Genomic DNA, 26,094 nt, shown 5'->3' with positions numbered 1-26,094 from the left:
CATTAAGCATTGACAACCAGAGGCATATAAGAGGCATACAAAACGGCGCTGCACAAAAGGACTAGAGCTGCTCGCGAGCTCTACGAGCAGAAGAGGAGAGAGGAACACCGGCTTCTTAGATGGAAAAAAGAGAGCATGAGAAGGGCGCGATCGAGGAATGCCACAACAGAAATGAGGTTCGTAAATTTTACCAAAAGGTAAAAAAACCTCCCAAGGGTACCAGCCACGAACCGAAGCCTGTAAAGACGATCAGGGGAACATCGTAGTAGAACCACAGTCGATGCTGAGAATATGGAAAGATCACTTCTCCAAATTATATAACGGCGATGACGAACCGAATTCCGCTGTAAGGGAGGTAGAACCACTCAACCTCGGCGACGCAGACCAACAATTCCGCCTACCCGACCTTGACGAAGTGAAGATAGCTATATCTAAACTTAAGTCAAACAAAGCTGCTGGAGCTGACGGCATCGCTGCCGAACTATTCAAAGCAGCAGGCGATGACTTGATAAGGAGCATGCACCAACTCATCTGCAAAATATGGTCGGAAGAAAGCATGCCCGATGAGTGGAATCTCAGCATAGTGTGCCCGATACATAATAAATTAGACCCTCTGCAGTCCGCCCAGGACTGTAGCGCCACCCTAAGTAAGTAAATTGGCGATTCTTCCAATTCTTCCAATTCTTCTTTAAGGGGGTCATCCCATGTAATGGATTCAAAAAATCTTTTTTTTTTCATAAATTGCTAGTTTAATATGTGAAGAATACGGTAGTAAAGGGATTGTTCAAAGTTCGAAGTCGTTTTAAAGATATAGCAGGTCCATGAACAATTAGGGGGTAAAGTATCTTACATACACCGACGTGGTGACAGTAAAACTTACAAAGGGATCCTAGTTATCATCTTTAATTAAGGCTTTGAAGGTAATTTGAAAGTAATGTCGGTTATGGGATGCCCTTTAGGCCGCGAAGCCCATACTTATGTTGAGAAACGTGATGAAAAGCGAATTTCACGTTCTGAGCGGAGCCTAAGTGATGCCGTTAAACAAGTAAGAATTGATTCAAGAGTTGAAGAATCTGCTTTGAAAGAGTTTCAAGAAGAAGAGGAAGGAATACTCTATGAACCAGGCATCGCCGATTGAACGGTAAGTTGATATTTTCATAGTTAAGAGAACTTGAAATGTTAAACCAGTTTTTCTCAAAACTGTGTTTTTCAAACTTTCCTCCATCGTGTATCAAAAACGGCTTGACCGAATGACGAAATTTGATGGGTTGGATTCAGCACATGTGCATGAACTATAGACAAGCAAAAATTTCGATTTTAATAGCAAACATCAGAAAAAAAAACAAAACTTCAAATGTCTCCCGAAAATGGTATATTCATTTGATGATGGTTCATTCCATGCATTTAGGCTCACAGATTAAAACGCCGTTTTTTTTTTTGTTTTAGATGAGCCAATCTGCCGGAATCGTGGAGGAACTGCGAAAACATTTTTTCAAGGTGGAGTTGTTACCACCGGTGTAACTCATGTTCTTTACAATATTTTTAATTTAAATTTTATATTTATACTGTCGAACTACAGTGACGAGCAAAAATGGTCAAATATTTTCAATTATTTGAAAAATTTATTAAAACTAAGGGTTTGAAATGAAATTCAAATATTTTTATTTTTTTTTATTAAGATTATGAATCTTAAAAGGTTATATTTTACAAAATACAAATTATTTAATAATATGTCGACTTGTGCAATTATGCACGTTTCAAAAATAGTTTTTTATTTTAGTATTTAGTCCATAGTCCATAGAAGAAATTCTTCTCGAATATGACTCCATTCCATCTCCGATCGTTGCCAAAGCTCCTGAATATTCGATGGTGATTTTGATACTGCTCCAGCCGTCGTCTAACTATTGACCACACATTTTCAATTGGATTGAGGTCAGGGCTTTGTGCTGGCCACGTCATCGTCATAAACTGTTGATTCCTCAACCATTCTGTGACAATTTCGAAGTGTGTTTGAGGTCTCCGTCCTACTGAAAAGTTATTTCACACTCATTGTAGCCCATTGATGCAGTAAAAGGTGGTAAATTTGTCTTCAAAATATCCAAATAATTTTCATTATTCCCTCGATTTATACTAATGGTCCGACAGAGTTCCACGAGAAATAGCCCCAAGCCATTACCGAGCCTCCCCCATGTTTTACGGTCTTCTGAACTTGATGTTGTTGAAGTCCTTCTCCAGGACGTGACCAATAAAAAGCTCCTCCATCCGTTCCTATTCTATTGACCTTCTTCTCGTCGGACCAAGTGATTCACGATATTTTTACAATTTTTTTTCATTTTGACAACAATCCGCACTAAACGTTTAAAAATGATCTTTTATTTACAACAAACAACGAAAAATGATAATTATCTCAACTGTTACTTGTAGAATAACAAAAGACTTTGTTTAATCTCTTGAAACTTAAACGTGCATAATTGATCACATCGTAAAGTAATTATTATTATTTTTATTTTTTCGTAAAATATATTCTTTTTTTTTTAAATCTTATAATAATTGCTAGTTGGATAACCAAAATAAGAAAAATAAAACCAAATTTAATGTTAATCTAAATTCGTACTTTTGAACAAATTTTTTAAATAGTCGAGAACATTTCACTACTTTTGCTCGTCACTGTATATTAATAAATGATAATGAACTTAATAAAGTTGTATCTATTTATTCGTCGTAAAAAAATTATAAAAATTTCTTAACATACAAGCCGTCACACAGGATAACCCCCTTAAGAGGAGGTGATGGCTTACATAATCGTCCAACTACGCAAGCAATTGGCTAAATTGTGAAGAAACTTGGAGAGACCGGATTCGCATTTCAAATATAGTAAAGTGAGAAATTCCCAACAAAACGATCCGCAGTGGCCAGATTTTTGTATTTAAAATTTGGCACAACTGAAAGAAGATCCGTCAAAAAAATAATAAAAACTTCAAAAAGGGGGTTTGTTCGTAGACTACTACATTAACATGTGTTGTTGAAGCGAGCTTCACTAACAAAACTAAATAATATCAACAGTAATAGATTCGTTTTTTCCGCAATGGAAAATACACTTGATTCCAAATGCAGAACTACTCAACGAACACAGCCATCGAGATAAAAATGCAATATCAATCGTACCAACATTTGACAACGAAATCACGTAAGATCCATTCGAGGCTCGGTATAAATGTCAAAAACCTATCCATAGTGAGATTCTACTCTAACTTTTATCGGTGTTATTCTCACTATGGGTATTGTTTTTGTTATTTGTGTAAAATCCTACTTTACTATGGATAGATTTCCCAACAAAACACGGGTATTGTAAGGCCTGTGCATCATCGTTTCGCTCGTACCACCGAAAATATCGCTGCTATAAGTGAAAGTAGCTGTATATCAGACCTAGTTTCAAACAGTTTCAGACTTGAAGCTATAGTCATTTTTAGTCCGAAGTAGTTCCACATTTTAAAAGTTGTGCTTACAAAATTAAGCTCGCGTGAGAGAGTAAAACACTTCCCCTTATTGCCAGATTTAGTCTGAGAGATTTCTTCTGGCGATCTCTGAGCTGGCTGTCAAATTCGATTGGACGTTCACGTCTGGTAATTACAGCGTTTACAAGGAGAATTGAATTCGAATTAAATCAGGATTTAGCGCCGTATAGACCTGGATCGGATCGAAATAGGATTACTCGATCCGATCCCACTGGAAGAGGTGAATCGAATCAAAAATTTGTTTGTTAAACTGAATCGGGGAATCGAGTTATTGATGTGTGAGGTCTGGCTTGTGTGCGTGCGATAAGATTTTTCCATCTTGTTTGTTCTAAGCAAAAATACTCCATTTAAATGAAGTATTTTTGGTTCTAAGCTGAATTTAATTTGTCTTTGTGTTGAGAGCATTGTTATAAAATTTGAAAGTTATTCACTTAGCAGTACGCACACAAATACAACCCAAATTTCATTTCGATTCCATTTGAATTCGATTCCTCGATTCAGTGCCACCATATACCTGGATCGAAATCTCAATTCGATTCGCTTCGATTCCTCGATCTCCTCTTGTAACCAGGGTAAACGACAAAAGAAACAAAAACTATTGTCTCAGGGTTGCCCAAGTAATTTTTTATTTTCAATTTGGTAAATGTGAATATTGTTCATATTTTCTATTTCCTTTAATTAAGCAACTAATTTTCATAAAATGTATATCCTTTAATAAAATTATTACTAAAGAAGAAATTTGTATTTCACAAAATATATATAAATGTCAATATTTATTGAAAATTGTAGTGATTTAATGAATTTTGAAGTGATGAAAAAAAATCTAGTTTAAATTTCATAAAGAATAATTTTCTTTTTAATTAAAATAAATATAAGTTTAGTATTGTTGATATTAATTTTATTAGATTCTTATTCATGATAAAGTTGATTAAAATTTATCAATGATCTTCGGTAACTCTGCTCGAGTATATTTATTGACGTTAAAAAGTATTCCAAACTCGAGCAAATTTGTGCGAACACCGTTCCAGACATTTTGCTTTCTCTCTGAGAGCATTTCATCCCCACTCCTCAAAATTGACGATTGACCAACTTTTAGTGCGAGAAATGTCTAGAACGCAGCTAATGTTGCCGGAATTCGAATGTGTCCATTCCTCGTCGTTTTCAAAAATTAGGACTGTCTTAGGCGCCAGTTATAGCTATACATAATTGGTTTTCATCATTGAAAACAAACATTGGAATTTTCTTGACAGGTCGTTTATATAGCTATCATTAAAAGTTTCTGGCATTGAAATAAAATTTCCTGATTGAAATCCACCGAAAAACTTTTACTAACAGAAATCTCTCATTGGAATTGTGTGAAATTGGAACACAAATCAGTGGAACGATTTGTTTCACTTTTGAATATAAAAGTATCAGCTGTTCAGGAAAATGAAAATACATTTTTAGAGAAAAACAAATTACACTTTTTTTCCTCAAAAAAAAAAATTCTTTGGGTAATTTAAAAAAATATGGAAATCAATTGATTAGATCTTGAGAAAACTTAAAATCAAAATAACGGTTCTACGGGCGGTTTATATATATTTTTATTGAAAGAATACAAATTAAGACAACAATTTTTAGAGAAAAATAATTTGTATCCGTTCGTTTTTGGGAAAATTCAAAATTTTCGATTTTTGCCCAAAACATTTGTAGGAAGACTACTGTCATTTAAATCAGATACAGGTAGACATGAAGGCACACGGACAGACGGAATCGGGAGTCTTTTTTTTATCTACCATCGTAAGTTATGTTTGATAAAAATCTTGACTTCGAAATTTTGTACGAGTGCAATACTTGCCATATATGTATGTATGTATATAGATATAGGAACTATGTACATTTATGGCAAGTATGTCGTAACCAAACATTTTTAATTAAGAGCAATGGAGTTGAGCTGATCTTATAAGCGACAGTTCAGAAGCTTTCTAAACATAACAATATAGCAGTTCTTCTTTTAGGTGGAAGAGCAGTGCTTTTAGATTTACCATGAATACGGACTAGATCTCTAAATTGATTCGAGCATGTTGGTACTAAGTGGGGTTTCCAACCATGCTATGATATATGGTATTGTATTATAATTTAGCTGTTGAAAAAATATATAGCTCGCAAAAAGACTTACATTCAGATAAACCGAAAGAAAGAAAGATAAATTAAAAGCTATAGGATAGTTTTTCAAAAAAAAAAAAACAAATAAAATTCAGAAAAATGCATGAAATATTTATTTGAATCGTTTGATGGTCCATATTAGGGATGTTGCGAATATTCGCATCCGTATCCGCAATTGCGGATTATCCGCAATGATTCCAACATCCGCATCCGTATCCACATTAACTGATGCGGAGTTTGTTGCGGATGCAGATGTTTTTAACGCTTTGTTTCAAATTAAAAAAAAAAAGCAACAAAGTATTCCAGGATTGTGCGGCACGCTGGAATAGCACATTCTACATTTTTAAGCGTTTTTTTCAAGATAAAATATGCATTAAGTCTTTATGCCAATGACAAAAATATTGAACCAATTTTGCCAGAAGAGTGGAAAATAATTGAAAGCTGCCTTGAACTACTCAAACCTTTTGAAGAAGCGACTGTGAAATGAGCAGCTCTCAGGCACTTATATCATCTGTGATACCTATAATTCAAATGCTTAAGAAAAAACTTAATGAATACTTATCAAAACCATTGGACACTGATGCGTTTCGGCTGGCGGCCTTAAATCTGAAAACTAATTTTTCAACAAAATTTTAATCTTTGCAATATAACGATTTGTATGCGATTTCAACATACTTAGACCCTCGCTATAAGCATACATTTTTCAAACCCATCACCGAGGAAAGAATAAACGATGTAATTCTAAAAATGATAAATGATCCATTAAGCACCAGTTCTCCTATGTTGTCACCAAATGCAAACAACACAATAAAGAAGAAAATGGATGAGACTTTACATTCGGAAGAAGGAACGTCCGGTTTAAGTTACAAGGTTTGCTTCAGAAGCGATATGGCAATGATGTTAGATTCATCAACTGAAGACGAAAGTGAAGGAGAATCTGATAATTCTAGTCCCGAAGCACTTCTCCGAAGGGAGTAAGCATGTAACCGAAATAAAAAAGACTAGAATTGGATAATAAACCACTTGATTGGTGGAAAGTCCATCAAACAGACTTTAAAAGGCTCTGAGGTATTTATCACCTCCACCAGCCAGTGTTCCCAGCGAACAACTATTTAGTGGAGCTGGATTAATATACGATCCACTAAGAAACAGATTGCAGTCTGAGAAGGCTGCAATCTTGCTTTTTATTAAATATTACTCAGCTATTTTTAAATTTAATTATTAAACGCAAAGATAATCCATAAAATTTTCCTTTATTTACGGACTTTAAATTGTTTCTATTTAATAAATTCTAAAATCCGCATCCGCATTCGCATCCGCGGATATGAGTCTCAAAAATCCGCATCCGCTTCCGCGGATGTCAAAATTTGTACATCCGCAACAACCCTGCCATATACATAATTGAATGTTTGAAGATTATTTCATGCAAATGTTGACCTTGATTGCGCTTCAAATGGTCCACCCGCTTAGTCCAATTTTGGCATACTCTTTTCAACATTTCAACCGGTATCTCACGAATAAATGCTTCAATGTTGTCTTCCAATGCGTCAATTGAAGCGGGCGTGTCTGTATAGACAAGAGCTTTAACATAGCCTCACAAAAAATAGTCTAAAGGTGTTAAATCGCACGACCTAGGGGGCCAATTGACCGGTCCCGAACGTGAACAAAAAAATTCAACGAAGTCGCCTTTCCATAAGTCCATTGTTTCTAGTGCGTGTGGCATGTAGCATTGTCTTGTTGAAACCACATGTCATGCAAGGTAGCGCTCACCATTCACAGTTCAGCTTCGTCGCTGAACACAAAAAGCAAGCGATGAACTTTCTTAAAAGAGCACGAACGACGATTTTGGTTAAATTATAGACCAAACTGAAGATGTTTGACAGTGAATCAAAACACGAAACGTAGTCAGCTGTTTAAACCAGCGTTGCCAAAAAAATAATAGCTACAAAATCACCCTTTAATATAAATTAGTGCATAAAACGAAAAGCGATCAGATCTACCATTTTAATGCATCTTACGTTTTATTATATCGTACAATAAAATTAATTTGCCTAAGTCTTGCCGAAATGTTAATGTTGACAGCCATCAGAAACTAAGATTCTTATATAAGCCATAACCTGATAACATTCTATCCTTGAATTGGAATTCTTTAATAGAAAGTGGAATAAACACAAAGGATTTTTTCTAACATGGATACATTTCATGATGATGTTTTTAAATTTAACAAATTTAGAAAATGTTGCGAACCCTAGTTCAATTCAATTAGAATTACTTCGCATTTAAACATTTTTAATATACATACTTATTTCTTTAATGAATATAAGGAGTTGCACTTTTATTACTAATTTTTACTTGATACATATAGGAACTATGTATATGGCAAGTTTTGCATTCGTGCAAAATTTTGAACTCGAGATTTTAATCAAACATGATATTACGATGGTAGAAAAGTTGAAAAAAGTGGGTCCCGCGATTCCGTCCGGTCGGTTTTGTCTGTCTGTCCACGCTCCTACCGCCTAAACAATTGGGCCGATTGAGGTCAAACTTGGAAGTTAAGATTTTGAGCAGATTCGCGTTAGGAGTTTTTTCATTTTTTTTTAAGATCAAAACTAACAGTGGCTCCCATACATTTTTTTTGGTCAAAAAACGAAAATTCGAATTTTCTCAAAAACAACTGATAGATTTTTTTTTAATTTTCTCTAAAATTTTATTTTTTAACTTTGCTTCTTTTAATAAGAAAAACATATTTTTGTATTGCTCAGGAATGGTACCGCCCATAGAACCGTTATTATTCATAATGAAATATTTTTTTACAAAATTCAAATGCATAGCGCAAATTTTTAATCTCTAATCAACTGCATACCAAAAATATTTTTAGAACAAAATTGAAACATTTTACTCGTATATATAAAAAATTAATTTAAAAAAAACCGCTCTAACGATTTTCAAAAAAAAAATTGAAAATTCAACAGTTTTTGATTTATAAAATGGCATTTAAATTTTTGAAGACAAACTTATTTTTCAGGTAAGATTTTGAATCTTAAAATATTTTTTTTAATTATTTTTATTTTTAGTAAATTATTTTGACAACATTTTAATTACATTCCTATCTTTTATCCAAATTAATGCATTTGGTACAATTTATGTATTTTTATAACTATAACTATTGTAAATACCAACTATGGCCGTGAAACGATTATGATATGTTTCATCAACAATCTATTTTAAAGTGTCTATCAAGTAGTATTATCTTTTTGCATATTAGATTTTAAAATATTATTCTTTAAGAATAAGGTTGTTTATCACATATTTTACTTGCTTTCGATTATATAAAAGAATAAATACTTAGTAGTAGTTAAAGAAACGTACAACCTCTACAACTACATACCTACCAATGACATTCTTTCACTATCATCATAAACATGTCATTATCTATCTATAAAGCATAAAGCTGAGCACACGAAATGAACTATTCTATGTTCGTTTTAGACACCTACCTAACTACACAATCAAAAGGTGATCGCTTTACAATTTAAACATACATATTCTTCCTCTTTCTTATCTTCAGATAATTTTCTTTCCATCCTGGTTCTTCTAACATGAAATTAAAATAAGGCTATCCAATTGAACGAAATAGTTGAATACATAAACAATTGTTTTCGTTAAGTACGGTTACAAGTATATTTCACTTGCGGGATGAAATGTCCTAGGATGAGTTGTGTGCATGAATTGCTGTTTTTTTACAAATCAAATGGCATTTATGTCTTTAAAGACAAACTTGTTTTACAGATACATTTTGAGATCTTATATAAGTACTTTTTTAAACAGACTTTTTGCATACAGAAGCAAGTTCGTGCGACCCAGTCGAGCATTTTATTTATTACATTATTCATAACTATGCAAACATTTTACTGCTTTTTTAAAAATAAATAACATACAACAAAACAATTAGAAAAAATGTAACACTTTTGTTGAATGTGTGAATGTTTAAATGCACTAGTTTCTACTGATCTATTTGCCATGCTATTAAAAACTAGATTCAGTTGCCGATCAGTCAACCATTAAAGTTAAGTTTGTGAGAAAACTTGACTATATGACGGACTCATATAGATTAGTAATATAGGGTCAGGGTAATTAGTTTAATTTTTCTGCTGATGACCCTGATATCTTTACCAATGATGCATTATCTTATACCGTATTATTTTAAAGAAGGTATGGTGGGGGTTCTCAAGAGATTTGTATATAATTTGCGTTATGTTGACCTCTAGATCTTTTCCTCTTCTTTCCCTACAGTTAATTAATATTTCGATTCAAAGCGACGGACTTTAAATCAGAGCAATATCACCTCGTCTATAAAAATGTTTGAATTATCACTGTCAAATATAAGTTAATAGTTGAATTACTAATAACAACATATGTACATTTTTCTTTAAATAACTTTGAAATAAAAATAGAAAGATGCTTAGTGCGTTTTACTGTCATGCCAGAGGTCTTGGGTTCGATCTCCGCCTATGCCATCTAGTTTTTGCACGGGTATCGCCTCTTGCGAGGAATTGACAAATTCTTAAAAATTCTTGTTATGAAAAAAAGTGGTTTCTCAAATAAGCCGTTCGGAATCGGTTTAAAAACTGTAGGTCCCCTCCATACCTGACAACAGTACTCGCACACAGGAATGGTAGAAATTTGTAAGTGACTGGACCCTAGTTCTCAACGGACTGTTGCGCCACCCAATTTATTTATTTTTTAACACAGAAAGTCCTCTTCCAAATAAAAAAATGGATTCTAATTAAATGTTAGGTATTTAAAAAATTACCTTCGATGTTTACTAATGAGTTTTGCATAAAAAAGCCACTAAGTGACAACTGTTTTAAAATACGTAGTCTAAACCGGAAATTCCATTTAAACACATGTCTTAGCTAATTATTGAATTCTTAAAATTATGACTTCCACTTAATTATTCTAACTTGATTGGCAGGTTCTATGCTAATGACGTCTTTTTTAAACCATACTCTGATTAATTTGTTTTGCAAATTCACTAGAATCAGACACGAAGTTGATTAGGGAAAATGCGAAGTTTTTTAGCTTAAGCATTTGAGCTGTTTAAATATAGGCTGCTTTTGCTTTTGCTGCAAGAGAAGTTGCGATGGTTGTTGTTTTTGGGTTGACGATTGAGATTGTCAAACTGTGTTTACAATTCTGTTCAGTAAGGTTTGGCAATTCATCATCCACCAAATTTACTTACAAAAAAATAAATCTGCTCGTGAAGTACAAACATGGACATTAAAATAGGCACAGAGACAGTTGATAAAAGTAAAACCAAACTAAAACAATAACATGCATTAGAAGCAATTTTGACCCATATTGGAGATAAGCAGTTTCTTAGGTAAGACTGTGTTTTTTGTGGACATTAAAATAGAAACATATTGGAACACAGACCTTAATATTTAACTAGTATCAAAAATATTAGTTTTTAATTTTTATAAAACAACTGTTTTAATAATAGCCGCGTTTTATTATCACCATGATCTGATCCGGATCTTGGATTTACATGCATTACAACAACAACACAAGATCCTACTTTGTGTTTGGATCTCAATTTGAGATCCAAAATTTAATTCTTTTTTTCAAAACAAGGAGCGCTCTATCATTTTGATTTCACATGTAAATGTTGGTATCATTGCAAACAAATTAAATAAAACCTGTATTGCCATATAAACATTTCAATTTGACTGAAATAAAATATTTTTTTTTAAATAAAAAGCGAGAAGCTTTATATTTATTTATGTGGTATATAATCCATGAAATAATTAGATATTTTAACAAAACTAATTAATTGGTGAAATTCAAAAAATTAAGTCCAAAAAAATTTATATTTGACATAATTTATGGGTATTATTTTCCCCAAAAAAAGGAACAAAAAAAATCATTGAGCAAAATGTTCTATGGGCAACCCTGCTTTAAATGTCAAAAAACATAAATAAAATCGAGAGAAAATCATACAAAATTCTTAAAAGTGTTACATACAACCCACCGTCATTTCAAAACTACTCTCTTCATTGAGATGCTTCAGACGGTTCTGAGTTATAATTTATGTCACGTAAGTGTTTCTTACAACCATTTTCAATTTAAAAAATGATTTCAAAAAATTCCCATGTAAAAGTATTTTCAACATTTTTTGATTTTTGTGATTTGCACATTTTCAGAAGTTGTGGAGCTACAACTGGAACTTGAATCATCATCGATAAGATTCAATAGGGATAAAATTGAGTTGTTTGATTCTTCGCTTTCATCGCTTTCAAATAAAAACTGCAAATTATAAAAGTTTTTAATAGAGAAAAGAAATAAAAATTAAAATGAATACTTTGATCAACCACAGCAGCTTCCATTTTGGGTATTTGTTTATATTTTTTTTGCTTCGAAATGTCACTTTTGAAAGAACGAATTTGACACTGCTACCAAACTTTAAATACTAAAAAATATGATGATCCAATGCTGTTTTATTATCATGATCTGATCCGGTTCAAATCACGGTGATAATAAAACGCGGCTAATATTACAATAAATTCTTATTAAAATATAGGTCGCGGTAAGCATTGTTCCCTAGAAGAGAAAGCTGGCATTTTAGTTCTACGAAGTGAGGGAAAATCTTTAATAAGAATAATGAGCAGATCTCTCAAGTTAATTGGAAAAGCAATTTGAACGCTGAGAGCCAAAAAACAGAGGGGAAAACCAAGCAAAACAACTGCAAGGCTGCAAGATAATTTGCGCCTCAAAAAAAGATCTTTACAAGTCTTCAAAAGAAATACAAAACAAACTGCAGCTTCCAATAACTTGCAGAACTATTCGTAGACTTGTTAAAGCTAACTTGGTCAGAAGCATCGCAAGAATGGTGCCCTTTCTAAGAGAAACAAAATATAACAACGCGGTTTAAATTTGCTCACGATCATTTTGATTGGAGTGGGCCACAAGGAGGCACAGTGTTTTGTGGATGGACAACACAAAGATAAATTTGTTCCGAAGTGATGGCAGACAAACCTTTAGAAGGCTTACTTTGAAAGAACTGAATCCCAAATACATCCAGAAAACGGTCAAGAATGGTGGCGGCAGTATCATAATTTGGAGTTAATTTTCGTGGTATGATGTTGGACCAATGCATTTGATTGAGGTTAAAATGTATCGAAATATGAAAATGAATGTCATGAAGGATACGATGCTGCCTAATGCGGACGAGAACCTGCCTCTCAAATGTGTTCTACAGCAGGACAATGATCTTTAGCACACATCCAAATCTGATCCAAAGTATTTTAGGGACCAAAATTGCCTGACTTAAATCCCACAGAACATTTTGGGGGAGATGTAAAATATGCGGTTGGGAAACATTTAACAAAGAAAGATGCTGGGATGCGACCGACACTAATAACTTCCCATCCTGTCTGTCGCTTTGTCTTGTTTAAAAAGGTATAGGTTTTCGTGTTGGGTTAAAAAAGTTGTCAATTGAATTATTCTTACAAATTTTTAAAATACCAACAATATTTTTCGTATAAAGAAATAGTTTAGTTTGAAAAATACAGTAGCATTTCTTTAATTTTCACAAATTGGATGAATGAAATTAATTTGAGAGATATCAAGAAACCAAGCATCAATTTTTACTAAATTTACGTACCTACTATTTTTTGTAGATTTTATGTTTTTATGAAAAAACAGACTGTTGGATTTTTATAAAAAAAAACTACTGAATATCGAAAACAATATTTTCTGTGAAATAAAAAGAGTTTAAAGACAATATTTTAAATTTTTGTAAAGCTATTTAAACCGAAAGTACATTTTTACCAGGATTTTTTTTTGTTAGGTTTTTATGTTTTGTAAAAAAAACTGTTAGGTAATAAGATTTTCTTCAAAATTTTACCATATTTTTTAAAAGGTAAAAGTAGTTTAAGCCCAATATCTCAAAGTATTGAAAAGATATTTAAGTCGAAAATCAATTTTTATCAACTTTGAGCAATGCTTATTTAGATTTTCATTTCTTATAAAAAAAACGTCAATTCGATTTTTCTAAAAATTTTTGATTTATAAAAAAACCGTTGATTGGATTTTTTTTAAATATACTTGTTTGGTATCACGTTACATTATATTATATAAAATTTAATTTAAGTCTCCAGCATTTTTAGTTCATAAGATATTTAGGGTTAACCAACATTTTTTTTTTAACTGCTATGGTAAAAAAACTGCCCGCGCAATTTTTTTGAGAGCCGTTTCTGCATCTTTCTGTCTTATTATCTGTATAACAAAATTTATTTAAAGTCGATATCTCTTCTGGTTCTTGAGCTATGAACGCCGAAAAAAAACATCGCGAACGTACGTACACAAGCACGCACAAACATCTTTCTAAAAATCTTTTATTTCGACTCTAGGGACCTTGAAACGTCGAGAAATGTCAAAATTTTCAATTTGACAAATCGGACCCTTTACAATAACTTCATATGGGAAGTTCAAAATTAAACCGAACTGTTGAAGATGGTTCTACAGGAGTTGTACAATATTTCTATTGACAGATGCCGCCGATTGTTTGACTCAATGTCCAACAGATGTCACACTTTAATTAAAATAATTTTTCAATCCAGAATAGCTCTGCATTTAATTTTTTTTAAATCTTTGTATCTATTTTAATGTCCACGAAATGTTTTCTATTTTTTACAATTATGAATTTAAAATATTTAATTTTAAAATGTTAATACAAATAATGAGTGACCAAACTTGAGTCAATACAAATTTTAATTTTTATAACTCTGTTTGGTGTTTCTATTTTAATGTCCATATCTGTATATAGATCACTTCATCCATTTTACGGTTTTTAGTGAAAAAGCTAATTTCTTATTAAGTCGCTTAACTCTTGGAACAATAAGCTCAGTTCCCTTGAGCCAAATTCTAAACCTTTTTGGAACATCGCCAAGGTCTTAAAAAACAAGAATAGATCCATACCTCATCTTGAAAATAATGATTGTCTCATTGTTACGCATGAAGAGAAAGCAAACATTTTTGCTGATACATCAGCAAAACTTCAACAATCCTATGTTAGCACAAGTAAGCCCGGTAACAAATGTAGTTACTCATTCGGTAAATAGGTACTTTGAGAAATACAGTAGTGCCCTTACCTGCAGACATCTTTGTTTCAATTTGCGAATAAAAAAATCTGCAGGTTTTGACAGCATAAAAAATATTTACTTGAAGGAGCTACCAAAAATTGCTATCAGTTTTATTTGCCTTATAGTAAATGCTTGTATCAAATTGCATTACTTCCCAGAAACTTGGAAGATGGCAAGAATTATCCCTATACTTAAACCAGGAAAACCACCAAATAAAGCTATTAGCTATCGTCCAATGAGTCTTTTAAGCAACCTTAGTAAAATCTTGGAAAAAGTGATTAAAGCTAAGTATAACATCCCCGCTTCAAGCCAATTCCAATTCCATCCGTTCCCCAATTGAATAAGGAAGTGTTCATAACTGGAATGGGACATTACTCACTTCTCATCTACAGCTCGACCTAAGAACATCCTTCTGCGCATTGAACTTACATTTTCTATTAATAACTTACATTTTCTATTAGTATTTCAATTGATTTCGTAAATTGTAATTAATTCTTAATAAAATAACTTTAAATTCTTTATAAAATCAGAAGTGGGATAATCAGAACCTGTGTTTCGTAAATTGAAGACTTACGGTTGGTAAGAAGTTTAAATTAGTTACAAAAAGGAAGATGCAATTATCTTTTGGTCTACAAAATATGATTCATTCTCAGTCGCTTTCCGACATATTGCGAATAATTTTCGTTTATTGGATGCATGTTCAGACGTGTTGTATTATTCGGTCGCTCATTTTGTTGGTCGTATTTTGGGCTCAAAATTTGACTTGTTGCTATGTCGCTTATAACGTCGTTCACGTTGTTGTTGTTGCCTCTTTGGACTCCTTTGAGCTGGGATGTTTTAGTTTATAAAACCTCTCTTTCCATTGAGCGATACAGGAAGAGCGATATATTTAATTAAAAAAAAAAAAGAGAACAAAAAAAAAAAGTTGTTTGCACTGAAACAAAATGTCTGAGTGGACATTTTGTTCCTGAAACTTCTTTGGAAATGAAGAGAACGGAAAATGGTTGACTTTTGTTCTAGAAACGTATTTGAAAAAAAAATGATATTAAAAAAAAAAATGTTTGCTTTGCAATGGAATAGATTTGGAACATGCGAAGAAGCAACAGAATGTTCCAGGTTGTTTGAGCATGCGTCCAATGAAGTTTAGCTTACGTTGAATGCGTAGATTTCTCTGAATATATTGCGTTGTAGGTACCCAGTTTTCTTCTGTTTACAGGTATTTGAAAAGAAGAACATAATTTTTAAATCAAAATATGCTCACAATGAATAAAAAATCGATCAAAGAACTAAAAGACGAATTAATAAAACGAAACTTACCTTATAATGGTACAAAGCGACAATTGCTTCAACGTATACTCGAGTATGATAACGCGCAACCTAAATCAACAAATATTTCGCAGGAAACTGCATCAACAGAATGCTCTTCCAACAGTTTCATATCAGGCCTGAATATTATACCAAACAACCAGTTTGGATTTAGACAAGGACATAATACTTCTTATCAAGTTTTACGTATATGTAATCATGTTGAAGATAAATTTTCTGTAAAGCAATCTACAGGTCTTGTACTCTTAGATGTAGAAAAAGCATTTGTATATAGCATGAAGGAATTCTTTACAAACTTAAACTCTTTGGCTGTCCGGATTATATTATTAAGTTTGTTCAAAGCTTTTTGCAAGGAAGAACATTTAAAATAAACTTAAATAATATTTGTTCTAGTTCCAAAAATATATATTCAGGAGTTCCGCAAGGATCAGTTTTAGGACCTCTCTTATACATTGTTTATGTTTCCGATTTAGCAGACCTTCTTAACTGCATAATAGCTATGTTCGCTGATGACACTGCTATATTTAGCTCAAATGGATTAGGGTATAATATCGAAAGTTCTCTTCAATACGCACTTGATACTATACTTCAATATTTTTTTCACGAGAAAAAGAAAAGCTTGTGCTTTACCGTTAAGTAACTTGAAAATTAATAATTCAGATATTCCGTGGGTTGATTCTGTCAAGTATCTTGGTGTATATTTAAACAAGACATTAACCTACCGAATCCATGTGAATAATACATTAAATAAAATAAGTTTAGCAACTAGAATGTTATATCCATTGATTTGTCGACGTTCATGTTTAAGTAATCATAATAAAATTACTATCTACAAAGTCATTTTTCAAGCCATTATTTTGTATGCATGTCCAGTCTAGGGAAGGTGTGCCATGTCGCATATTAATAAACTGCAAATATCTCAAAACAAAACTTTGAAAATGATGTTAGACCTGCCTTGGCATTTCTCAACTTCAAGATTGTACGAAAATAGTGGTGTATTAAAAATTTCTGACAAAATTGAAAAACTCAATACAAAAATCTTCTATAATTGTAAAGATTCTGAAAATTTGCTTATTAAGGCGGTATTCTGGTCTAGAGACATGAATTTTAGATAATTTTTGAAGTGCTGTAGAAAAAAGCAAGCAACAATTTTACCATCAATTTTTGTATACATTATTTATTTACATTAGAAGCATACAAACAAAAATTAAAAAGTAAAAAAATAATCAAAATTCCGTGTTCACACCCACGATTTTAACTTCTAGAAATCTGAAATCAAAAACTAAAAAAGATTATTAATCTACAATAATGTCGCAATGTCTGGAACTACGGAAAAGTTACAGACATTTTTTTTTACAAAATGGCGACTGCCTAAAAAACAAAAAAAAAATTAGAATTTTTTTGAAAATTCTTCGATTTTTAAAAATAGGAAAAATAAAATTTTGGGGATGGCCGTAGTTCCGTAGACAAGTCCCTAAAGAAGACTCTCTTAAAATTTCAAGTAAATCGGTTCGGCAGAACCTAAGAAATCGTGGGTATCAGATTCAAAAAGACAGATCTGAGAAAAACGCGTTTAAAGTACCCCATTATGTCTTTAGTTCTATTAGTTGCAGCCCAACCGATTTGGATGGCTGCTCAGCAAAATACTTATTTCTCCGAAAATAATTTGAATTTGGGAAAATCCTCTCGTAGACATATTCTTAAATAGTTAAACTATGAAAATATGAAAAAAAAATCGATTTTTTTTTATTTCTAGACCAGAATACCCCCTTAAGAACTTGCAAATATAAACTGTTAAAAATTCAAACAAATGTCTGTGATATCAATGTCACTTTTAATGTTAAATTATTGTTGTATTTGTTCATTTATTTATTTATTTATATATTTATTTGTTAAATAATTGATTAATTTATTTACTTATTTATTTATTTACTTATTTATTTATTTATCTATTTATTTACTTATTTATTTATCTATTTACTTATCTATTTATTTATTTGTTTATTTATTTTTTTCTTTATTTGTTTATTTAATTATTCATTTATTTATTTATTTATGTATTTATTTATTTATTTCTTTGTTTATTTATATATTTATTTATTTATTCATTTATTTATTCGTTTGAATATTTATTTATTTATCTTGTTATTATTCATTTGATTGTTAATTTATTGATTTATTTATTTGTATCTTGTTATCTATGCATTAAATAACTAGCAATTTCATTATCATATGGTAATTCCATTAGTTTTAAGCCCATTTTATCTATCCAACAGATTTCTAAAATAAAGAAATCCCTAGCTTAAGATTCAAATGTTAAATATAGGTTTTTCCTCCGTAGTTCTCCTTCAATATTTTTTCATTCTACATCTCTTTTGTCATACCGAAATATATATTTTCCCCAGTTGTAAGATATAAACTAAATATCATATCTCTGCGTAAGCTGTGTGTATTCACTTTAATTCATGTAAAATAAATGCTTTATTCTACACAAATAAATATTTATCTATCTATCTTATTAAGTCGCTTTGCATCGCAAGAATGGTGCCCTTTCTAAGAGAAAAACAAATATAACAACGCGGTTTAAATTTGCCCACGATCATTTTGATTGGAGTGGGCCATAAGGAGGCACAATGTTTTGTGGATGGACACCACAAAGATAAATTTGCAGACAAACCGTTAGAAGGCTTAATTTGAAAGAACTGAATCCCAAATACATCAAGAAAACGGTCAAGAACGGCGGCAGTATCATACTTTGGAGTTTATTTACTTGGTATGGCGTTGGACCAATACATTTGATTGAGGTTAAAATGGATCAAAGTATTTTAGGGACCAAAATATCAGCGTATTGGAGTGGCCATCCTAATTGCCTGACTTAAATCCCACAGAACATTTGGGGGAAGATTTAAAATGTTCGGTTGGGAAACATTTAACAAAAATATGCTGGGATGCGACCCACTCTGATAACTTCCTATCCCGTCTGTCTATTGGTTTTGCTTAAAAGTTTGTAGGTTTTCGTGTTGGGTTAAAAAAGTTGTTAATTGAATTATTCTTACAAATTTTTAAAATACCAACAATATTTTTCATATAAAAACATAGTTCAGTTTGAAAATCCAGTTTTGTTAAATAGATTTTTAGTTGAAAAAAATTTTAACCAATTACAGTAGCATTTCTTAAATTTTTACAAATTGGATGAATGAAATCAATTTGAAAGATATCAAGAACATCAATTCTTACAAAATGCACGTGCTTTTTTTTGAAGATTTTATGTTTTTATGAAACAACAGACTGTTGGATTTTTATAAAAAAAAACTACTGAATATCGAAAACAATATTTTCTGTGAAATAAAAAGAGTTTAAAGGCAATATTTTAAATTTTTGTAAAGCTATTTAAACCGAAAGTACATTTTTACCAGGATTTTTTTTTGTTAGTTTTTATGTTTTGTAAAAAAAACTGTGATGTTCAAATGGTAGACATGTGCATTCAAGAGGACACAAGCGTCCACAGGTTTTTCTCAAAACCCACCTCTGTCTATCAACTCCTACTCTCACCTCCCCGCGGTGAACATCGGGTGCCTAGTACCTCAACTGGAGATTGGGTTCCAACCCCAGTGGAAAGTTGTTGGGGGCAGCAAACGAGAGAGGGGGGGAGAGGTGTTTCCACTAAGGCACCTCTCCTTATCCAGGCGGCAGCGGACGAATTCTCGAGATAGAATCAACGGTGGCGTCTACAGTTCCAGCAAGGTCGAACTACTTAGTGAACACCTTATAGGGCTTCTTCGACATATTCGGAGCCCAGGCCTATAAGGAGCGGTTCATCCGGCTCCCCTTCCTTGGAGTTATACTAAGGATCTGGCCCTCCAGGTTGGGGGTTGTGCCGTCGGGGTGACTTCCTGGCCACGTAAAAACATCATAGTTTCGAAGCAACAACAAGCCTCGGATACGGACGGATTCACTGCTGACAACCCACGCAAACGAAATAAGGACAACGAACTTCGGATATGTACGTGGAATGTTAGGTCCCTTAACAGACCACGTGCAGCCGAACAATTAGCGGAAGCCCTAAACTGCTGCAAGGCAGATATTACAGCCATCCAAGAAGTGCGATGGGAAGGACCGGGCAAACGCAAACTAAAAGACTGCGATATCTACTACGAAGACTGCTACCGAGAACAAAGACAGCGTCTATTTGGGTGTGGATTTGTTGTTGGAACTAGGCTCAGGCAAAAAGTCTTGAGTTTCAACAGTGTGAGCGAGCGCATCACGACAATCCGCATCAAGGCTAAATTCGCCAACATAAGCCTAATATGCGCGCATGCCCCAACAGAGGAGAAAGATGAAGACACCAAAGATATGTTCTTCGAGCTCTTGGACAAGACATATGAGCAGTGCCCTGGCTATGACATTAAAATTGTCTTAGGAGATTTTAATGCCAAGCTAGGAAGAGAAGACATCTTTGGTGGCATAATCGGGAGATACAGCCTGCACGACACTACCTCCGACAACGGATTCAGGCTGGTCGATTTCGCTGCGGGGCGAGACGTTCTGGTAGCTGGTACGCAGTTCACGCATCTTAGTATCCACAAGGGGACATGGAAATCTCCTGATCAATCAACCGTCAACCAGATTGACCACATTGCGATCGACGCACGACACTTCTCCAGTATCCAGGATATCCGAACATTCCGAGAGGCCAACATTGACTCGGACCACTACCTCGTTGTAGCCAAAGCACGGCTACGGATATCCCGATCCAAGCCAAAACAAGGAAGTACTGTGAGAAGATTCGACGTTAGACGGCTACAATCGCAAGAGACTGCCATGTCCTTTTCCGATCGAGTCTCTAATAACCTCCTAAGGAGTCCTATGCTTCCTGCATTAAGCATTGAAAACCAGTGGCAACATTGCCTTGCAGCCATCAGAGATGCCGTCTTTGAAGTGCTAGGTTTTACACGGCCACCACAGCGAAACCCCTGGTTTGACGACGAATACCTGCAAGCTCACGCAGTGAAACAAGAGGCATACAAAACGGCGCTGCACAAAAGGACTAGAGCTGCTCGCGAGCTCTACGAGCAGAAGAGGAGAGAGGAACACCGGCTTCTTAGACGGAAAAAAAGAGAGCATGAGAAGCGCGCGATCGAGGAGATAGAGGGATGTCACAACAGGAATGAGGTTCGTAAATTTTACCAAAAGGTTAAAAAAAACCTCCCAAGGGTACCAGCCACGAACCGAAGCCTGTAAAGACGATCAAGGGAACATCGTAGTAGAACCACAGTCGATGCTGAGAATATGGAAAGATCACTTCTCCAAATTATATAACGGCGATGACGAACCGAATTCCGCTGTAAGGGAGATAGAACCACTCAACCTCGGCGACGCAGATCAACAATTCCGCCTACCCGACCTTGACGAAGTGGAGATAGCTATATCTAAACTTAAGTCAAACAAAGCTGCTGGAGCTGACGGCATCACCGCCGAACTATTCAAAGCAGCAGGCGATGACTTGGTAGGGAGCATGCACCAACTCATCTGCAAAATTTGGTCGGAAGAAAGCTTGCCCGATGAGTGGAATCTCAGCATAGTGTGCCCGATACATAAAAAAGGAGACCCTCTAAACTGCGCCAACTACAGAGGCATCAGTCTCCTTAACATTGCGTATAAGATCCTCTCTGCCGTATTATGTGAACGTCTGAAGCCATTCGTCAACAACCTGATTGGTCCTTATCAGTGTGGCTTCAGACCAGGAAAGTCCACTATCGACCAAATATTCACACTACGGCAGATCTTGGAAAAAACCCAGGAGCTTCAAATCGATACCCACCATCTCTTTATCGATTTTAAAGCCGCGTATGACAGCATCTATAGGGAAGAGCTCTACCGAGCAATGTCTAGTTTTGGCATCCCTGTCAAACTTATCCGTTTGTGCAGAAAGACAATGGAGAATGCACGCTGCTCTATCAAGGTCGGAAAAGATCTTACCGATGCATTTGATGTCAAAAAAGGTTTTAGACAAGGCGATGCACTGTCATGCGACTTCTTCAACATCGTTCTGGAAAGAATTGTGCAAAACTCAACCGTCAACACTAGAGGCACAATCTTCCAAAGATCCATCCAATTACTCGGATACGCAGATGATATTGACATAATTGGAAGATCAAAGCGTGATGTCAGTGGAGCGTTTTTGAGCATTGCGACGGAAGCGAAGAAGATGGGTTTAGTGGTCAATGAGGGCAAGACCAAGTATATGCTGTCATCAAAAAAGGACACTGAACGACGACGTCTTGGACAAAACGTCACCATGGACAGCTATAACTTTGAGGTAGTTAAGGACTTTGTCTACCTAGGCACCGCTATAAACACAGACAACGACACCAGCGCTGAAATCAAACGAAGAATAACTCTTGCAAATCGCTGCTTCTTTGGACTTAGAAGGCAATTGAGAAGTAAAGTCCTCTCTCGAGCATGTAAAATCACCATCTATAAGACACTCATCATCCCGGTTCTCATTTATGGCGCTGAGGCCTGGACCCTGTCAAAGAAAGATGAGAGCGTCTTAGGATGCTTCGAGAGAAAAATTCTTCAAGCGATTTTTGGTCCCATACGTATAGATGGAGAATGGAGGAGAAGATATAACGACGAGCTGTACGGGCTGTACAGCGACACTGACCTAGTTAGCAGAATCAAAGTCCAACGGCTTAGATGGCTAGGTCATGTAGAGCGGATGGACATCAACGCTCCAGCCCGGAAGGTCTTCGAATCCAATCCCGAGGGACGGCGCAGTAGAGGAAGACCGCGACTCAGGTGGCGCACCCAGGTGGGAGAGGACCTCAACCAACTTGGCGTGCGAAACTGGAGACAGCTAGCTAGGGACCGAGCTGGCTGGAGACGCTTGTTGGTTGAGGCCCAGGTCCGCCCCGGACTGTAGCGCCACCTTAAGTAAGTAAGTAAGTAAGTAAAAAAAACTGTTAGGTAATAAGATTTTCTTCAAAATGTTACCATATTTTTTAAAAGGTAAAAGTAGTTTAAACCCAAGATCTCAAAGTTTTTAAAAGATATTTGAGTCGAAAATCAATTTTTATTAACTTTGAGTAATGCTTTTTTAGATTTTTATTTCTTATAAAAAAGAAACCGTCAATTCGATTTTTCTAAAAATTTTACAGGATGTTAAAAACCTTATATTTCGTTGCACAAAATTGTTTTGGAGAATAAATCATTTTTTATTCGTGAAATTTTTGACGTGACAATTTTTTTTTTGATTTATAAAAAACCGTTTATTGGATTTTTTTTCAAAAAAATGTACTTGTTGGGTATCAAGTTACTATATATTATATATAATTTTTTTCAAGTCTCTAGCGTTTTTGGTTCGTAAGATATTTAGGGTTAACCAAAATTTTTTTCTGGTTCTTGAGCTATGGACGCCGAAAAAAAAACGTCGAGAACGTTCGTACACACGCACGCACAAACATCTTTCTAAAAATCTTTTATTTCGATTCTAGGGACCTTGAAAACGTCGAGAAATGTCAAAATTTTCAATTTGACAAATCGGACCTATTCTGATAACTTCCTATGGAAAGTTAAAAATTAAACCGAACTGACTGTGGAGGATGGTTCAACAGGAGTTGTACAATATTTCAATTGACAGATGCCGCCGGTTATTTGATGTATAGGTTGCAGAATCCAGAATAGCTTTGAATTTAATTTTTTTTTAATCTTTGTATCTATTTTAATGTCCACGAAATGTTTCTAATTTTTACAATTATGAATTTAAAATATTTAGTGTTATAATTTTACTACAAATAATGAGTAATTATAGTTTGAAAGAGAAAAAAAATAAAAAAATGAAGACCAAACTTGAAAAAAAAAAATCTTTTTAAGTCAATAAAAATTTTAATTTTTAAAACTCTATTTGGTGCTATTTTAATGACCATATCTGTATATAGATCACTTCATCCATTTTACGGTTTTTAGTAAAAAAACTAATTTCTAATAAAGTCGCTTTGTTAATAAAGAACATATCCGTAGATGGAGGCTCACACATTGGCGGGGCTCACCGGTCCTTATTTTAAAAACGAGATGTAAGCGAGATTAAAATAAAATAAATAAATTAGGTGCGCAACAGTCCATTGAGAACTAGGGCCTAGTGACTTAGAACTCTTAACCATTCCTGCGAGTAATGTTGACAGGGATGGAGAGACCTACAGTTTTAAGCCCAATTTGAACGGACAGGAATTACTCTTGGAGGATTCGTCAAATCCTAACAAGAGGCAGAACCAATAAAAAAAAACTTTAGATGGCACAGGAAAGGATGAAACCCAGTATAGTAGAAGCACTAACCATCAGATTATAATAATAAAAAATTCAATTAGGAAAGCATCTGCCTTGAATTATTATTTAAAATTCTCAAGCTCTAAAGAAAAGACCCGATATAACAGTTTTTGATGAGAATTAGAAATATTCCCGTTGGAATTGAAGATTAGTTTATAATGATCAAGTCACAAATTGAACTCTTACACAATTGACAATTACTTTATTTAATTTAAACAACTTTTACTCGTTAGAATATCAGTGCAACGTCAAGAACTATAGGTACCTACTTCTCATAAAAATGTTGCTTAAAATATTTACATAATTATTTTTGATCACCATCAGTCAATCAATTGTTATCAAACAGCATCCTATTTCCACTATTCGAGATAACAATTGAAAAAGAAACCAGCAGAAAGAGGAAGTTATTCTTTAACTTAATTAATATTAAATCCAATTAGAAATATAGGTAGGTAGAAATATAGGTTGTTCAATGAAGATGTCAATCATACCATTTATTAGCGAATGCATTCCAGGTTCGTCTCTTGCTTCCATTATTTGGACTGTATATGGCGACTCCGTTAGATTTTTTCGCAATGCAGTATGTTGCATATTTGGCCGTTAGTTCGATTCGAAGCTTGAAGCAATGCGGCAAAGTATTGTATTTACTAAGTAAAGCAAATATGGACAATCAAGTTGATGCACTCAAAAATATTTTTTTTTTTGTTCTATATAACGGTAGGTATGTACTATTAAAATATATCCACTGCCGCTTTGTCACCAATTTTAATGTTTTTTTTTTACGAGTTTACGGGATATTTGAATTATGATTTCCTTTTTTTGAAATTGAAAATTCCTTATTTTTTTTCACATTAAAACTTTGAGAAAATTAATTTTGAGATAAAAACCAAAAATAGTCTCCCTTTTTCGTGATTATTTTATCGCCTCACTAGAGAATACCAGCTGCAGCTTGGAGTTTTTTTTTTAAATCTAATTACCAACCAGACAAATAATGCAACAGAAGGGAAACTGGTATCCTACCCGAACCCGAAGCAGTTCCAATTCAAATCCAACACAAAAAGAAACAAATCACAAGCCAAGAAGCAGGAGATGGTAAAGTTCTATAATTATAATTAGAAATTTTAAGGGCGCTTAGGCGTGATCGCAGTCGTAGATATCAAAAGAAAACACAACAAATTAATTGACACCGAAATATTTTAAAAATAAAAATATCACAAGTATCGCAAGTAAAACAAAATAAGTGTAATTGAATTGGTTCGTCTCCGTCTGGTTACTTTTCAGCTTCGCTTTCAATTTTCAACTCAGTTTAATATTTTTAGATTTTTCTTTTGCTGCTGTTTTTCTCCCTCTGTTATATTTTGTTTTTTTTTTTTTGACATTTTGTTTGTTTTGAAATCAAACATACCCAATAAGATATAAAAGCTCCCACTTGTAACTTTAGTTCTAAGTGGAGTCTAAGTAAGTTAGTAGTAAATATGGGTTCCGTGCAACCAAGAAGTAAGTTTTTCTTCTAAAACAGTCTAACAAACTTACGCGACTTTTGTGAGACTTGTTTCACCAAAAACATAACTCGCTATCAATTTCATAGGATAGATTTCTAGTGTTTTGAAAAAATTTAAACAAATTCTTTGAGTTATTTT

At 33.8% G+C, this 26,094-nt stretch overlaps 1 protein-coding gene across 2 annotated transcripts in view; it reads right to left on the bottom strand.

The window, feature by feature from the left end:
* Positions 1–25,770, bottom strand: part of LOC129939628 (disks large-associated protein 1-like) — a 29,476-nt gene extending 3,706 nt beyond the window's left edge. Inside the window, exon 1 of one of the 2 annotated variants that reach the window (XM_056047715.1) lies at positions 24,946–25,770. In XM_056047715.1, coding sequence (XP_055903690.1) covers positions 24,946–25,045 — 100 coding nt within the window. In that variant the 5' untranslated portion in view covers positions 25,046–25,770. Of the gene's footprint in view, positions 1–24,754; positions 24,774–24,945 lie in introns of those variants that run through there. The other variant, XM_056047716.1, reaches the window with a different exon arrangement.
* Positions 25,771–26,094: the final 324 nt, after the last annotated feature.

The sequence above is a fragment of the Eupeodes corollae genome, chromosome 1 (genome assembly GCF_945859685.1).
Source record: "Eupeodes corollae chromosome 1, idEupCoro1.1, whole genome shotgun sequence".
NCBI classification, from domain to species: Eukaryota; Metazoa; Arthropoda; class Insecta; order Diptera; family Syrphidae; genus Eupeodes; species Eupeodes corollae.
This window is presented reverse-complemented; position numbering and strand designations above follow the sequence as displayed.